At 48.1% G+C, this 17305-nt stretch overlaps 1 protein-coding gene across 1 annotated transcript; it reads left to right on the top strand.

Moving 5' to 3' along the window:
• The first annotated feature begins 3757 nt into the window (after window positions 1-3757).
• LOC121047916 lies at window positions 3758-4892 on the top strand. The gene has a single exon (XM_040503633.1). The coding sequence runs from the start codon at window positions 3855-3857 to the stop codon at window positions 4890-4892; it is 1038 nt and encodes a 345-aa protein (XP_040359567.1). The 5' UTR covers window positions 3758-3854.
• Window positions 4893-17305: the final 12413 nt, after the last annotated feature.

Genomic DNA, 17305 nt, shown 5'->3' with positions numbered 1-17305 from the left:
GTTCTGCAACTTTGTCGCGAAGCTGGCACACACCTGCGATCAACTTAGACCCATCCTTCGTGATGCTTCAATGTGCATTATCGCTGCCGCACATTATATCGCGCCACATTATTATTATCCCCCCTTAGACGGGCCTCACAGGCGTTCATTGTACGGGCTGCACTCCTCTCTGTGGCGCCTGCGCTTACGAGGAAAAAATAAATACTGACCTACCTACAGACTATTATTTTGATATTATGCGTTACATCACAGAGCGGTCGTGTTTCTTGATGACCCGGGGAAAAGTTCGATGCTTGCAAGTGCTGCCGAAACCAGATTTTAACGACCAGTGAGAATAATTGCCATGCATAATAGGTGTTTAAATGACTATACACACAGTTGCGTTTTAGTGCGTTCGACTCGCTGCGCCAAAAAACGGTATCGAGTCACCGGCGCATCTATTGCACTGTATTCCTGGCGGCTATCGGTGACGACATCGCGCCCGTGTTCCATGCCACAGTTTCGTCCCTCCCCTTCACCAAGCCAGCATCATCGTCAACGACAGCAGGATTCTCTGCGAATTTAAGCGCCTGGTCACCGCAGGACGCTTTCAGTGGGCACAGAGGAGCGGCGGCTATGCGGTCGCTTCAAAATCCCTTCTGCTTCATTCTGCAGATTTTGGCCTTCCTTGGGACAGGGCTACCTCCTCCTCGACAGCCAGCCACCATCTCTGCACCGTCATCATGCACTGTATTCCTGGCGGCTATCGGTGACGACATCGCGCCCGTGTTCGATGCCACAGTTTCGTCCCTCCCCTTCACCAAGCCAGCATCATCGTCAACGACAGCAGGATTCTCTGCGAATTTAAGCGCCTGGGTAGCTAAACTCGTCGAGCACAACTTTGTGCCCGAAAGTTGCGGAACGCGCTAATTGGACTCACGCGACGCTGACGTCAAGCCGAGCTAAGTGTCAATCATCCAAGCTCTCTCGGTGCTCAAATTCTAGCGAGAATGTGAAACAAAAAGTCGTAGCGAGCTCCATCGAAGCGCGTGCGAGCAACACCGTGGTGCCAGCCGATTGAACGGCTGCACTGATGACGTCTCGCCCGAGTGTCCCTACATCCCTACGCCGCGTTAGAGTCAATGATGCGTAGATTGTACCTAGGCGGCCGGTAAATACTCTGAACTTTCTCGCAGCAAGATCGTCGTTTGTGGAAGTTATTGGTGACGACGAAGTGACGTTTCACAACTTTGGGAAGGAGTTATTTGAGGCCAAAATCTTCGCTTCGGAAACGAGGCGAAGATTGAACTTTGTGATGTTGTGGAGCCGTGCGCGGTCTACGCGGCCGGCTTTATAGAGCTCATCTTCCGCCACTGTCAACAACGCCACCCGGGTCACCCACAGGCGGTTTTTGTAGAGACGTCGGTAATGTCTGAGAGATGAGGAGAAACAGGGGATAACAAAAAAAAAAAAAAAAGCCGAAGAAAGGGAAATAAAAAAAAATTTAAAGACGTTTACAAATCTTTGTAATGCGAAATTAGAACTCAACTCTTGAGGAGGAATAAGATGGGTACGGAGAGGAGGGTATGCCCCTCTTCCTCTCCTCCCCTCCTCCTCCCATTCAGTTTCTCCGCTAAATTTAGCAGGGAAAAGGACGTCACATGACAATCTAGCGGAGAAGTGAATTGGCGTTGAAGTCACGTAGCTGGGAATTGAATTGGTGTTGAGGTCATGTGACGTCCATTTCGCGCTAAATTTAGCGGGCCGGTTACGCCAACGGCGACGCCCACACCGTTGGCGTAACCGTTGGCGGAACCGCCGTTGGCAAAACCCGGAAACGGGCGCCGAAGAGCTGCGCTCTAAAAAAAGAGTTAAGGTACGACCAACACACACACAAACACACACACACACACACACACACACGCGCGCGCGCGCACACACAAACACACACACACACACATACACACACACACACACACGGACACACACACACGCACACACACACACACACACACAAACAAATAGGGGTCTCAAGAAGGGCCGTATAAATTGTTCGGGAAAGAGAGAGAGAGAGAGAGAGAGGAGGCGATGGTGGTGAAGAAGGGGGATAATCCTTTCCCGTAATATTTTATTATAACTCTCTGAAATGCTATGGTGGTTCGGGGCTGGGGCGATACTCCCCCCCCCCCCCCCCCCCCTTCCACCCTTATGCCCCTTGCCCCCTCTTTCGACGCAACTGGGGGAGGGGGGGCTAAATCCCCCCTTCCCATCCTCCTGTTTCAACGACCCTGCTTAGAGGTGTTCCAATGAGCAATGACGAGGAACAGCACAGCCTGCAATTTTCAAAATAACGGTTCAAGAGATTCTGGAATTAAAACGGCTCGCGTTCCATGAACTCAAGAGTGGCCGTGAGAGACTTTCAAGCGAAAGACTCGTGCCAGGGCACGTATGTAGTGTGCGGGCGCGTTCAGTGACGTAATTTTATAGTTGATACTAGAGCCACTAAATGAGCTGCGCTTAGAGTATCGGCACTCCGTTCCCCGGCATTGTTGTGGGCGCCGCCATTTTGGCTCGTATGCAGAGCAGACACAACTACCGATCGTCATGATTAAAAAGTGCGACTTCCTCAGCTTTGGATTCGGTGTTAGGAAGGTCGCGCAAAGTTGCTTTGCTCTGTCACGAACTGTTTAAACATTTGTGGAGGGCGGAAAGGCGTTTCCCTTGATTTCAGATAAAGCTTCAGATAACTGGCAACCATGATTTTAAGCCACAATATGGCCAAGTGTCGTTACTCTAAAGCGTAGCTTATTTAGTGGCACTAGTTGATACCTTTGACGATGGAGTCAGGATTATCAGTTGTGAACGACAAATTTGATGGTGCGTGTTCAAATCGACGATGTCAAGTTTAGTGTCCTTGCGTTCTTGAAGCATCACCGCCAATATTGACAACCTGACATTACTTTTATTACCTTATTTCCGTTCATAAACATACTTAATCCCAAACTGACTACCATAAAATGATTTTATCCCGCCGATGAAGGGACAATTGCCCGGAGGCGAAATTCGCCCGAAAGTGGACAACGGTAGTCGGCTGGTTGTGATCTAGCCACGTCGGGCTACACTTTGGCCAGATTCGAAAGGCCGAGATAAATCAAAAGAACGGCAGGGACGCTTTTTTGTAAATTCCGCTTTATCGGGGGAAATAAGAACGATACCAGACTATCAACTTCGACGGTGTTGATTTTAAAATGCAATTCCCAAGCATCCATCGTGCTTTTTAGAGACCATCAAACATGACGGTCGCAGCTGATAATCTTTGTTGTGACGTCACACGTATGAGCCACGGTCGTCTCCGCGTGCTCTCTAGTGCTGCTCTTGTTCGGTGCCTAGGGAGGCGTAGGGATGTTTCGTCCCCTCAACGAAAAACGTCACGAAGACAGACTGATCTGCGGGTTTGTGAGAAAAGAAAACTTCGCAGCAATCTTTCGGCTCCTCCCCCCACTATGTCATAACACAAAGAATATTTTTGTTGACGAGTTTAGCGACCCTGGTCACCGCAGGACGCTTTCAGTGGGCACAGAGGAGCGGCGGCTATGCGGTCGCTTCAAAATCCCTTCTGCTTCATTCTGCAGATTTTGGCCTTCCTTGGGACAGGGCTACCTCCTCCTCGACAGCCAGCCACCATCTCTGCACCGTCATCATGCACTGTATTCCTGGCGGCTATCGGTGACGACATCGCGCCCGTGTTCGATGCCACAGTTTCGTCCCTCCCCTTCACCAAGCCAGCATCATCGTCAACGACAGCAGGATTCTCTGCGAATTTAAACGCCTGGTCACCGCAGGACGCTTTCAGTGGGCACAGAGGAGCGGCGGCTATGCGGTCGCTTCAAAATCCCTTCTGCTTCATTCTGCAGATTCGTAAATACCCATCTTTTCACGTTAAACGATCCTGTAATGGCTTTCTGCTGCTCCTCCAGTGCCCGCTGGTTTTTCTTAGAATTGCTTATATGTGTGTTCACGTTTTTAAGTTACTTTTGTTGTCTGGGGACGTTGAATTAAACCCCGGCCCTATCACTAACGCTGATATTCTGGCTGCCATTGCTGAACAGTCTTCTAAAAACGATGCGCGTCATACCGAAATGGTTGACACGCTAAATCAGGTCAAGGATAACCAGCATCAGCTAGAACTAAAAGTGTTAGACATCAATTCAAGACTTGCAGCAGTCGAATCACTTGTAGAATTACTAGATGTGCCAAAGCATCCTACTGAACTGTCTAATGTTGTTAGTGAGGCCGTCCGAGGCGAAACTACCGTTCTGAATTCAAGACTTAATGAGCTTGAAGATAGATCCCGTCGTGACAATTTACTTTTCTACGGTATCGCCGACACCCTTTCCGAAGACTGGTTGCAGTCAGAATCTCATATCCGCGATAATCTTTCCACAATATTAGGACTAGATCTACCTGGCGAGGCAATATCCCGTGCTCATAGATTAGGCTCATACTCAACTAATAAATGCCGGCCAATAATTGTTAAACTCTCTTCCTCTAAATTCAAGGCGAATGTGTTTTCTCAGCGTTTTAAGTTGAAAGGAACAGGAATTTCAGTCAGTGAGGATTTCTGTCCGGCTACGCGGCAGTTACGTAAAAAGTTAATCGATTTCGGTAAAGGCACCGGTCAGAGGTTCTCGCTCAAACTAAACAGGCTGCACGTTAATCAAAAGGTGTATACTTACTGCCCTGTAACAGATTGTGTTTGCGAAGTGACTCCTAGTCACGCTCGTGAAGCTAACAACGCCGCGTCTCTCCCTCCGGGTGCCAATAATACAGTTTCCGCTCCGCAATCGGGCACCGATAACGCAGTTTCCGCACCTGGTCCAAGCAATTATAATTCACACGCGTCATCAACATAACTATGTAAAGGCCCGGCGACTAACGCTATCTCAATATTGTATTCTAACGTGCGAAGCGTGTGCAACAAACGCGACGCTTTGTCATCTCTTATCGACACGTGTACAGCTGATATTGTTATCCTGACCGAAACGTGGCTTTCTAGTAAAATTGCTGACAGTGAAATTTTTGAGTGTGAAGGTATGTACAAATTTTATCGTTTCAATCGTGACTCGCGCTCAGGTGGCGGTGTTCTTATCGCTGTTCGTGATTCTATAATATCGAGCGTTATACCACTTAACCTATCATTAGAGTTCGTGTGTGCCCGTGTACATGTCAGAAACAAGGATTTTATTTTTTGCGCCTGCTATCGACCCCCCGCTTCGTCTAGTACATTTTGCTCTGAGCTTTACGATGTCTTAAATAGATTGGTAGTACGTTTTCCTTCTTCGTCTTTGCTTCTTCTGGGGGATTTTAATTTTCCCACAATTAACTGGAAAAGTGACACCCCCACAGTAAGTGATCACTCATTACAGGCTCTTTCGTTTCTAAGCCTTTGTCTTGATTTTAATTTAAAGCAACTTGTACAAGAGCCTACACGATGTTCATCTCATTCTTCCAATGTATTAGACCTCATTCTCACTACAACCCCTGAGCTTGTGTCTCCCTTAACATACTTACCAGGTTTAAGTGACCATTGTGTTATTCAGTTCGACCTGCAGGCATCTGCTTCCTCATATAAAGCATTTAAGATTATTCGTGACTACAAAAATGCCAATTTTGTTTCAATTAATAATGAATTAGACACGTTTCTAACTGATTACATCTCACGTTTTCATACGCGAACGGTTGAAGAAAATTGGTCTCTCTTCAAGCAAAAAGTGAGTGACCTAACTGACCAGTACATCCCTCTGAAGCGCATCCGCTCTAATTCACAGGCACCTTGGTTTAACGCACGCCTTAAGCGTCTGCGAAATAAAAAGAAACGGGTATTTCGGCGCGCAAAATTAACAAAAAGTGCTGAGCGCTGGGACGCTTACGAAGCTGCTGATACGGAATATAAACAAGCTGTCGCACAATCAAAGCAGGTGTTTTATCAGTGTACACTTTTTTTCTTTTTTAAAAGATAACCCACGGAAGTTTTGGAGCGTGGTCAGCGGTAGTAGATCCAGTGCGGTTGAGCTTTGTGATGCGAATAATGTTCCTGTAGATCTAAACGATTGTTGCAATGTCCTGAATGATGTGTTTGCTTCTTATTTTTCCCACACGACTCCTACCTGTTACCCCATTGTTTTCAGCCCTAATTATAGTCCTATGTTTCCTGTTAGTATTGATTCATTTGGTGTCGACTGTTTAATCCAGAAGCTTAAAATTTCTGCGTGTGCTGGGATTGACGGAATCAACTCAAAATTCCTGAAGAGCACCGCCACCTATTCATCTTTGATTCTTTCCGAAATTTTTTCACAGTCTTTGCAGTGTTGCACGTTACCCAACGATTGGAAGGTAGGGAAGGTGGTTCCTTTGCATAAATCAGGTACTGCTCACTCCCCACTTAACTACAGGCCCATATCATTGACTAGTGTGCCGTGTAAATTGCTTGAACATATCATTTACTCTCACCTTGTTGCCTTTCTCGAGTCCAATTCTTTTTTTACTAATTGTCAACACGGGTTCCGAAAATTTTTTTATTGTGAAACACAGCTCGTATCGTTTACTAATGATCTGATGGTTGCCATTGATGCCGGGCTAATAGTTGACTGCATTTTCTTAGATTTTGCTAAGGCTTTCGATTCTGTCTCGCACAACCTACTTCTCTTGAAACTGAGTAAACTTAATATCGATCCTAACATCTTGGGCTGGATTAAATGTTTTTTATCTAACCGCTCACAATAGGTTTCTGTCAATGGGCATAATTCTTCTACTACTCCTGTAACGTCCGGGGTGCCACAGGGATCTGTCCTAGGGCCTCTCTTGTTTTTAGTCTACATTAACGACCTCCCATTGCAAATTGTCTCCTCTATTAAATTGTTCGCGGATGACTGTGTACTTTATCGCGTAATTACTAATGCCCAAGAGTGTGCTATACTACAGTCAGACCTTGACGTAGTTTCTTCTTGGTGCGCTGAATCCCTAATGAAGCTTAACGTTACTAAATGTAAAAGCATGCGTGTTTCGCGACTCTCTAAAAACACTGACCCTGCCATATACATCCTTAATGACATACCATTAGATGCTGTTGCTTCATACAAGTATCTTGGTATTCACATAACTCATAACCTTTCCTGCAACATGCACGTTGACTATGTCTCTAATAATGCTAATCGTATGCTTGGGTTTTTGCGGCGCCATTTTCGTTCCGCTAATCTTCCCGTCAAACTGCAATTATATAAAGCCTTAGTCAGGCCAAAACTCGAATACGCCTGTTCCGTTTGGGATCCGGGTCATGTAACATTATCACACATTCTCGAATCAGTCCAGAACCGAGCAGCCCGTTTTATCCTTTCTAATTATTCTCGTACTGCTAGTGTTTCATCAATGAAGACAACTTTGGACTTACCTAACCTTGCTTTACGCCGTAAATACTTTCGTCTTTGTCTTTTCCATAAAGTCTATTATTCTAATCCAATTCTAAAAGATCAACTACTTTTTCATCCGTCATATGTGTCACCTCGTCACGATCACCAGTGTAAGGTTGGCACGCCGACATGTCATACGAACATCTATTTTGACTCTTTTATTCCAAGAACATCTAGCGAATGGAACCACCTCCCTGCCTCCATCGTGTCCATCCAGGACGTCACATACTTCAAGAAGCTTGCCAACGATTTCATCTGTACCACCCACTCCTCTCTGTAGAGCCTCCGGGCATTGAGAGTATGAAAATAAATAAATAAATATTGTTTGTATGAAGCGTACAATTCAATTCAAGGGGTACCTTGGCACGCGACATATGAAGCAGGAATTTCTTGGTTTTTCCAAACCGAAACGCTGTCAAACAAACCCAAATGCGCTCAAACGCAACTGTGTTTATGGGTCTTTGGAAGGGCGTTACCGCTGCAGCTACCGCGGCCACGGCGTATACTGCTCGTGGTGCGCGTTGCAAAGCATGCTTCGAAGCACGACGGCTTCGAGGTATAACTGCGCGAGCTCCCGGTTGGGCTGCCACTCCGGACGGTTGCGGGCCTTCCACGATTGGGCAAATGCTAACTATGACGTCAGGAAAGGATTTCTCATTGACGTAAATAAGAGGAACGTGAGAACTTCAATTTTAACCGTGTTGACAGTGTTGGAGGCATGGTGAAGGCTATGATTTCAAGCTTTCACCATGCTAATTACAAACATCATCGAACTTGTTGTTCGCTAGGTAATGACGTCACGAGAGGAAAGCATACGAGGGCGCCACTAAAAGATCTCACCGCTAATAGAAACAGCCAACACCTGTAAGCCTCAAGCAAATGAAGCACGAGCGCGAATGCAACTGGCAGGCTTGCGATTGCTTGTGCTTACTCGGAAAGCACCGACGGACGACAAGCCTGTCAAAGATAGGTTTGCGTGCGTGCTTCATTTGTGTTTGTGTGTAGGTTTATGCCGCGTGAAGTTAGTCTGCGTCAACTGGTTACTTTTGTTCTGTCATTCTAGTGCTTGTGTCTCGTTTTTCGCTGACTTGTGCTGTGTCTTGTCTTTTGCTGTGTTGCGCTGTGACTTGTCATTTGCTGACTTGTGCTGTGACTTGTCCTGTGTACTTCTCGTTCTTGTGTCTCGTCCTTTGCTCTTCAGTATTTATAATGGTGACTTATGTCTCTCACCTGTAGATGAGCAATTTAGCCAATGGTGTACAACCGCTAGCCTGAGGTTTTTAACGTGCCCCACGCAGTAGGGATACACGACCGCACGCCGGTACGATGCTCATTCAAATCGAAACGGGAGGAGCGGGGATTTATTGCTTCATTCGCTTGAGGCTTATCGGCGTCCATTGTTTCTTTTTGTCGCTCTAGGGAACTATAGTTCCCTAGAGCGACAAAAAGAAACAATGTACACCGATAAGCCTCGGCACATTAAACAACAACCATTTGTGTCCCTTCTCCCTCTTCCACTGGGAGGAATCTTTGTGCTTCTCCTCACTTGATCATGTCATCTTATTTGGTAGCGCAAGTGGACGTCCGGAGGAAATATTGCCACGCGCGTCGGCGAGCCACCGCATGCGTGGCAGAGTGGATTCTGTTTCTGGCTGCCGATAGGAGCGGACGCAGAATGGGCTCCGTGCGAGCAGCGATAGCGGCCGTTCAAGGCCGCGGTGACTCGGCAATTACCGTACCGAAGGAATATAGGATTGTTCTGCCTCCGCTGGCAACCGGTGAGGCGATGAAGCGTGCAGTTATACTACACTGCGACATCGCCGGACGACCATACAGGATTGAAGATTTCCGGAAGCCGTTGAAAGACGTCGGTGTGATCAGGGAGGTCGCCGGAATCGGGGCATATCAGATGTCTCATGTCTGGCTCCTAGATATGCGCTCGGACGAGGCGAAAAAGAAGCTGCTCGACGCTGGGCAGCTCCTTGTCAAGGAAAAGACCTGCCTTGTCGTGGACCCTACAAGGCAAGAAGTTCGTCTGAAATTGCACTGGGTTGCATATGACGTGTCCAACGACACAATACGACGAGTCTTCGGAGAGTACGGCGAGGTAAAGGAGGTGGCGCGGGAAAAGTGGAGGGTGCCCGACTTCCAAGGCGTCGAGTCTACCACTCGGCTCGTCGGCTTGGTGCTTCGTGAAGATGTCACACTCGACCGGCTCCCGCACCAGCTGCGCCTCGGCAGTGGCACGGTGTTGGTGGTGGTCCCTGGAAGGGCTCCGTTTTGTCTACGGTGCCGTACCAAGGGGCATATAGGCGTGACTGCCATGTACCCAGGTGTGCCGAGTGCCGCGCATACGGACACGTGCAGGCAGACTGCACCCGCTCGTACGCGGGCGCAGTCGGGCGTGGTACGGACGGGGACCAGAACGAGCTCCTTATGGACGAGGATGAGGCGGAACGCGCGGCGGCGCCTGATGTGACTCAACCCGAGTCGGCCGCCGAGACGAGTGGTGGGAAGCCAGAGGAGGGAACGTCGACTCCAAACACTGGGACTCGACAACCGGCGTCGCCGGAGACAGTCCCCAAGGACGTGGACGCCGCTGGAGATTGCGCTTCAGCTCACGGAGACAACAGCAGCTCCTCTGGGATGGAAGTCGAGGAGGCGACGTCAAAGCGCCGCTGTGACGATCTTCTCGCGGCTTCGCAGGAGCGACGGCTAAGTCAGCTGGAAAAGCAGTGGAAAGTCAGCGGTTCTTCTGACAAGAAGATGCGAGCCGCCAGCTTGCCACGGCCGTCGTCGCTTCCACGCGGCGATAAGCAGGCTCCTTGAGCACCAGCGAGATGGGAACACACCGGGCCGGCCGTGGAACTAGAGTGGTAAGCGCCGTGCGCTCCGTCTGTGCCTATACAGTAGACTATGGTTTCTTTAGAAAGGTCCCTCCAAATTGCTACCCTTAATGTTCGAGGGCTCGCAGCCAGAAGGCGACAAAGCCAGCTGTATCGCCTTGTAACAGAGCAGGACCTAGACATAGTCGCTGTTCAGGAGACAAAAGTCGAGAGTGAGGACGGTACGGAGCGTATGGTGCGCCCTTTTACAACACGTTATGACGTTTGCGTTAGTCACGCGATTGGGACGTCAGCGGGGTGTGTTCTTTTCGTTCGCCAGTGTTTAGGAGCAGTTATTCAAACTGTAACGACGTGTGAGTTGGGAAGGCTTGTGGTTTGTGATTTTTCTTTATCAGGTTTGGAATGGCGCGTTATTTCCATATACGCACCTACCAGAGTTGACGAGAGGCGTGCATTTTTTGAGAATATTCGGCAGTATTGTGACACCCAGCGACTCGTTATTTTGGTTGGCGATTTTAATTCTGTGTGCTCAGCACACGATAAAACCAGCTCCTCTTCTCATAATGACGCGAGCACAGAGGGTTTGAGGGCCATAATAAATGATTTTGACCTAGAAGACGTTGGGGAATGTGTTAGTAACGGTCGGGGTGTTCAGTTCACCCACTTTCAAGGCACTAGCCACGCCTGCTTAGACAGAGTGTACGTCTCACTGGAATTAATTCAGTTATGTCGCGATTATTTTGTGACTCCTGTCTCCTTCAGTGACCATTGTTTGGTTAAGTTTTGTATCGGTGGTAAAACTGAAAATAGGAAAACCTTTAAATTGGAATTATGGAAATTCAACAGTAAGCTATTGGAGGATGTCGCTTTCATGGAGTTTGTCAAGCAAGCTGTAGAAAAGTTAAGTACAGGAAACAAATTTGAATGTGGAGCTAACTGGGAAATTTTTAAACCGCAATTAAAAATGAGGGCGTTAGAAAGAGCTGGTATAATTAAATACGAAGAAAGAAAGAACGAAACGTTATTGCGCTCGAACTTGCAGGCGTTGGTCAAAGAGGAATGCAGAAATTCCGGAGCATTTAAAGATGACATTCATTCTTTGAAAGAAAAAATAGAGCTTCTAGATAAAAACCGTTATCGCGGGGCACTAGTGAGAGCGCGAGCCGAACGGTTGACTTTGGGGGAGGCTCCCACAAAACGAGCGCTGAGCATTGAGAGAAGCTACGCCCGGCGAAATGTGATAACCGAGATTGAACGTGACGGGGCAATTACAAGCGAGAAAGCGGAAATCGAGCGTGCGTTTTTCGATTACTATAGTAAATTATTCGCACCTAGTGCGGTTGATCTCAATGGTTTCAAAAATGATTTCTTACGTTTCATGCCGCGATTAGATAATGAGACAAAGGAGTTTCTAGAAGCCCGGATCACAGTCGAGGATGTGGTGACCGCTATTGAAGCTCTGAACCCAGGAAAATCTCCTGGACCTGACGGACTCGGCGCCGCATTATATAAAGCCTTGAAGCATAAATTTTCTGTAGTGTTAGCTGATGTTTTCAATGAGGCTTTTGACCTTGGTGTTCTCCCTCCCTCCTTTTTGTCGTCTCACACTATTTTGATCCCGAAAACAGAGGTCACCGTAAAACTTCGGCGTGTTACATCTTATCGTCCCATAAGTTTAACAAATGTAGATTACAAAATACTGTTGAAAATATTGGCCAAAAGGCTACAGACAGTAATAACAGATATAGTTGGCCCTCACCAAGCATGTGGGATAAAGGGGAGAACGATATTTCCAAATATTCATACCGCGCGGAGTGTGTTGGAGTGTTGTGACGCCATGCACAGTGGCGTAGCAATGCTACAACTAGACCTAGAGAAGGCGTTCGATCGTGTACCACATGACGTTTTGCTATCAGTTTTAGACCATGTTAATGTTGGCTCAGTTATACGGGAAGGGGTACGTATGGCCTATAGCGGATGTACGACGAGCCTTATAGTAAATCATTCCGTTGGAAGGCGTATCCATGTGCAACGTTCCGTTCGCCAGGGGTGCCCTTTGTCACCGCTGCTTTTTTGCATCTACATTGAATCACTATGTTTAAGTATCATCAGAAGCTACAGTGTTTGAGGGTTTAATTTTTTTTCAACTGAGATACGTGTCTTAGCTTATGCTGACGATATTGCTGTGTTCTGTACGGATCACCAGAGCATAGTCCAAGTCGTAAACATAGTCAAACGGTTTTGTCGCGTTTGCGGAAGTGCTGTGAACTGGGATAAGTGGCTGGGTTTTTGGCATGGTGACTGGGATTTGACTCCAAGAGTGTTTGCTAACATTAAATGGGAAACTACACCAAAAAAGTATTTGGGCGTTTCCCTTGAGCATTATCGGGATAGCGAGCATTATTGGCGTAATCAAGCGGTGGAGGTTAGAGATAAAGCAGAAAAATGGAGGGGTAGCGGTTTTTCAATTTTCACACGTACCACCGTTTGCAATTTGTTTCTTGTGAGCAAGTTGTGGTACCTGCTTAAAGTATTGCACTGTTCTCGAGCAAATGTGCAGAAGCTACATCGAGTATTAGCAGTGTTTATTTGGGGCTCTTCTTGGGAGCGTACGAGCAGAATGAACCTTTTTCGGCGAGTCCGCGAAGGGCGACTAGGTCTGTCACATCTGTTTTTGCGTCAAGCAGTCAACCGTTTGTTGTTTTTTCGCGATGTTAGCGATCCCTTTCTGCGCACTGTGTGCCAAGTGAGATTGGGTCGGGTTATGCCCGAGTTGGTAGTTTCTTCAACTTATATGTCAGGTGGTATTCATGGCTACCTCAAGGAAGTGGTTGCATCATGCCGGTTTTTGTTAACTCGTTTTTCAATTGAATATTTGAGTACAGTAACCCGCAAGAGATTGTATAAGGATGTTTGTGATGCTGTTTTTCCTGTTCCTTTGTATAGAGCTCTGTACTGTGAAGGCCCAGGACAGGACGTCTTAAAACGCGTGAAGAGAATGTTTGTATCGCCCGATGTGAAGACCTTTTTCTTTAAACTACACACCGGTACCCTACCGGTCAAAACATGGATGGAGGAGAAGGGACTGTTTGTTCCCTGGGGTGTACACTGTTTCCTTTGTCAGAAACCGGAGACAATCGAACATGTCTTCCTGGAGTGCTGGGATGGCGTCTTTCTGTGGGATGTCCTCCAGCGCACCTTGAAGAAAGACTTCCCGCTAGACAAGCATGAGATCAGGTTCCTGCCCGTAGAGACCGATGGAGACGTCCCGGTAGATTGCATTATGCTACTGGGCCTGCACAGCACCTGGAGGTGTCGGATGGCTATGCGACATGCTGAACAGGATGCGCGTGAGGCTCGGGATTATTTCCGGGAAAGCATTATATCATTCGTTGAAACCTATAAGGCCCAGCAGAGCGTGCCTGAGTGGCTTCCGTGTATTGAAGGGTTGATTACAATGAGCAAATTTTAACTCCATCGTGCTGGCCAAAAGCAGGCTTGCATTTTAGCATTGTCTCACCTCGTTTGTGTGTTTGGATTTGTTTTTGCGTTTTTAACCTGTTAAAACACGGCAATAAAGAAAAAAAAAAAGCGTGCGTGGCAGAGTGGTTACCGCGTTTGACTGTCGCGCGGAAAGTCTAGGTTCGATTCCAGACGGTGGGATGTTATTTTATTTATTCATTCAACATATAACGTTCTCGTGAGTTCGAGAACACTCTCCACTCTTCGAGTTCCGAATGTTCTAGTCGCCGAACGTCCTAGGCCGATTGTTCAAGAAGCCAACGCGCGTACATAAAGGGCTCCGCGTGGCAATCTGCAGTCAGTCTCGCCCCAGTGTTCGACCCTGCTGTAACGCCGAGTTCGACGCCCGCGACGCCCTTCTGTTATCTTCTGTTTCCTTTTTTTTTTATTTTTGGGCGTAAGTTCGCCCATTAAACGTTTAGTTTCTACGGTTATCATCGCCTCATCCTTTGTCATTCGTGACATTTGGTGGAGGTGTGGGGTAACGCATGTCCTTGTAGCGTTCCCCTCCGAGAGCCCGCAGTGCAAGTTCGATTCCAAGCCCGGTGAGAAGACCACTCAACGTGGAACCTGAAACTCGGACCAGCCGCCGCACCAAGAAAGAGGATAACAACAAATTAGTCGTTAGTTGTTTATACAGCAGGAGTTTAGTCTGCCAGAACATGGCGACATTGTTACCCACTGTAGATAAGCAATTTTACCAGTTCAGTACGACTGCTAGCCTGGGGTCTTTAACGTGCACCACGCAGTAGTGATACACGACCGCACGCCGGTACGATGCTTATCCAGATCGAAACGGGTAGGGGTGGGGATTGAGCCCAGGATCTCTGGGTTCTGCAGCGCGAGCTTTCGCCCCCCCTGCTCCGAGCTGGTATGGGCTAGACCACTCGGCCACAGATCTCCGAAGGGAGAGGATCTTGAGTACGGTTTGCTGCTGGACAAGCCCAAGCCGAAGACGACGACGATGGCCAACCAGTCGCAAGTCGTCATCAACCTGCCCGTCGCACGGCGGACGGCTGCCCCTTTCCACGGTGAACTCTACGAAGACGTCAAGGATTGGATTGACCAGGATAGCTAGGTTCGACATTTTACATGTTCCTTTTTTTAGTACACGGAAGTGACGTCATCACGTCTGATTGGTTGGAAGCAAAAGTGACGTAATTTCCCTAGAAAAATGTGGGCGGAGTCGGCAAAACTGGGCGGAGTCGGCTACCGGACGTGACAACAAAATGACGTTTCGTTTTGTACCGAGTACGTTTCAAAACGTACTTGCTCGGAACTAGGTGTCATTGGCAGCATGTTTTCAGCGGCGAGGCGTCGCCGTCTCGTCACTTCGACTTTTTTTTTTAATAGAGCTTTTTTTTTCGCCAGAAAGGCTGTATCGGGAACACCGCGATGCATTCGAGCTCCCGGAGGAGATCTTTCGGAAGCAATACCGCCTGCCCAAGATCGTGGTGCGGTGGTTGTGCGACGAACTTCGCGAGGAACCGGAGGTGAGGAGAGTGCGTACCACGTCATGACTGTGGAGCTTCAAGTGTTGTGTGCACTGCGCTTCTACGGCACGGGGAGCTTCCAAGGCATGGTGGCGAGCGACGAACACGTAGCGCGGGACCAAAAGACAGTTAGCGTTGCGGTCCGCGCCGTGTTCGTCGCTATCGTGCGTCGTCTCGGGGTCCAGCGTGGCTGGATCCACTTCCCCGAGACGCCGAGCGAGAGATTCGACGCGGAGAAGGGCTTCAGGCTGCTCGGCAGGATACCCGGCGTCATCGGTTGCGTGGACGGGACCATGGTCTCCATCGTCGACCCGTCCAAGAACGACCCCACCGTCACGAAGGCGGCGTACTGGTGCCGCAAGTACTTCTACGCCCTCAACGTGATGGTGGTAAGTACACTCATGTTACGTTGTCAAAACGCGCCCCAAATCTGTAGAAAAAAAAACGTATTGCCGATACGGTTTAAGTATGCCGTTTTATGACTGCGGGCTGTGGGGTCTCACGACTGCGCGAGCGTGTGCTCTACGTAGCATGTGAGCCGTGAGACGCTTCTCCCAAAAATAATATTTGTCTGTTAAAACGTGCAAGCTTCAGTAAAAAAAAAAAACAAAAAAAAAACATTATTTTTGTTTCAAGGTAGTTAGTTGTACCTTGCATCCAGGAAGGTGTGTTGACATGCATGTGTCAGACAAAATAACTTAAAAGGTTCTGAAATTGTGACTGCTTTGTGAACCATAAGTACAATCTACTACTTGTGGATTCAGGTAATTACATGTCAATATCTCTCTCACTTTCAGGTGTGTGACGCCGACTGCCGGATAATGTGCATCGACCCACGGTATCCCGGGTCGGTGCACGACTCCTTCGTGTGGCAATTTTCCTGGCTCCGAAACCAACTCGAGCAATGGCAGCTGCCACGCGACGGCCGGTTCCTGCTTGGTGAGCATACTAAATTCATTCCTTACGCACACGGTGGCTCCCACTGCTTGAAAGCCACAGTACCACACGTACTGTGCTTGTTGTGAGGCACACAGACACAGTTGCTGGAACTCCTTGAAGTGAGACAACACCCAAAGTTTGGCCATTAATCTCTGTTTATGTCCACATAACTCTCACACTCTGCAGGCTACAAAAGCTACACTACACCAATCTCACGACAGTGATAGACTACGCAAGGCATGCGACCGCAGTGCGAGTCGCTGTCCGGTTCGGCCCACTCACTGTTACTGTCTGCCTGTACACTCTTGCTGGTTGGTTTTTGCATGAAGTTGGAGCTCTTTCACTGATACCTGGGGGCTCGCCTGGTCGCTTTGACGGTCGTCAGTTTGTACGGAATGGGATCAATTCCTCCTTGGCCACTTGGGGCTCGCCAAATCTGTCCTCGGGTCGTCTCTGTCCCACACACTGGATTTTTTTCCGTGACCCTTCTTTTGCGGTCTGCCTATATAGCTCCTCCTATTAGACCCTCCGTGTCCCAACAGGACCTGACTCCTTTCCAATCTAACCACCCGCTCTATTTTCCCCATCTCCAACTCCACCGAGGATTAGGAAAGAGGTTCGTCGAACTGGCGCCTTATCCCCTTGCTTGCCAAAGACAAGGCCAGCGTGTTCTGCTCTGCCCGTGCCTAAGGTCACGGCCACACTCCCAAAAGCAACAGAGCTTTTATCTGTCGGATGCAAGGGCCTAATAATGCACTTGCATACAACACAGCACCCCTAAGGAATCGTGCACACATCCCATACAACCCACCAGGAAAGCACATAGTTACATGAAATAACAGGGAGTTTGCAGGCAAGCTGGTGCTAATTAATCATAATGTAAACTGATACTGTAGTGCAGAAATATTAACACACTTTTAAGTCACACTTAAGTTACATTATAATTGACATAGTTGCACACAGCTGTTTTCTTGCCTTTTATTTTAAAAAGTAAAGAATGTAATATGTTCCATCCTCTACATGTGCAGGTGACAGCGGCTACCCCTTGGAGCCTTGGCTC

Source organism: Ixodes scapularis, unplaced genomic scaffold (assembly GCF_016920785.2).
Source record: "Ixodes scapularis isolate PalLabHiFi unplaced genomic scaffold, ASM1692078v2 PGA_scaffold0__279_contigs__length_252992795, whole genome shotgun sequence".
In the NCBI taxonomy this organism is placed as follows: domain Eukaryota; kingdom Metazoa; phylum Arthropoda; class Arachnida; order Ixodida; family Ixodidae; genus Ixodes; species Ixodes scapularis.
The sequence above is the reverse complement of the archived record's forward strand: the minus strand, read 5'-3'. Positions and strand labels throughout refer to the sequence as shown.

Coding starts and splice junctions, on each gene's coding strand:
- LOC121047916 (XM_040503633.1), top strand. CDS start 3,855: ATGCGGTCGCTTCAAAATCCCTTCTGCTTCATTCTGCAGATTCGTAAA.